The sequence below is a fragment of the Egretta garzetta genome, unplaced genomic scaffold (assembly GCF_000687185.1).
Source record: "Egretta garzetta isolate BGI_Z169 unplaced genomic scaffold, ASM68718v1 scaffold149, whole genome shotgun sequence".
Classification (NCBI taxonomy): Eukaryota; Metazoa; Chordata; class Aves; order Pelecaniformes; family Ardeidae; genus Egretta; species Egretta garzetta.
Window position 1 is genome coordinate 389,968 of NW_009269998.1, and position 726 is coordinate 390,693.

Genomic DNA, 726 nt, shown 5'->3' on the forward strand with positions numbered 1-726 from the left:
TATTCAAACACCCTCTATTTGCATCTCCGTCAGTCGCCATTAATGGGCACACCTTGGTGTTATCTACTTACCCGTGTATTTCTACTGTATAGAAGTAACCTGATGGTTTTGGTTGCCACTGTAGTATCGTTTTAAAATTGATTGAAGACCAAGTTATATTAACTGCTGTTGGTAGTTCTGGATTGCATTTAAACACAGAAAAGAGAAGAGTACCATCAGTCATATTATATTATAATTCCAGGCTCCCTGCAGTCCCTGTTAATTGCTACGTGGAAATTGCTGTTAATTGCTACTTGGAAAAGTTCTTTCGGGGGGGAAAAGGCCCGGTCCTGCCCTCTGGGCTGGTGCTCATCTTACTAAAGGAATGTGTCCTGGTAGAAGCGTGAAACACGGGAAGAAAATTATTTTCCTGCTTGTGACTCCTAGGTTGGTGAGGTAACTTACTGGGAGTTCTGTCTAACGCTCCTCCTTTTCGATCCAAGACTTCTGAAGAAGCTACAAAAGCTTGACGATACTCATGCGAAATGTCCAAGCACCAAATAAATGTGCTGGCGTTTAAAATCACCCCCGGCTGCATCTGCTGCGGAAGGCATCAGCTCCTAGTTTCCCCACTTACTTATTTTGGGAAGATAAAAAGTCTTCAGAAGATCGGCGGTTGCCCTACACGCTTACATCTGAGAGGGGCTGCCCGCGGAGGAACCGGTGGCCGGCGGGCGAGCGGGTGGC

General features: G+C 46.1%; 1 protein-coding gene across 1 annotated transcript in view; it reads right to left on the bottom strand.

The window, feature by feature from the left end:
* F3 (coagulation factor III, tissue factor) overlaps nt 1-223 on the bottom strand; it is a 4,956-nt gene extending 4,733 nt beyond the window's left edge. Inside the window, exon 1 of the mRNA XM_009647522.1 lies at nt 72-223. Coding sequence (XP_009645817.1) covers nt 72-223 — 152 coding nt within the window. The remainder of the gene's footprint in view (nt 1-71) is intronic.
* Between the last annotated feature and the right edge of the window lie 503 nt (nt 224-726).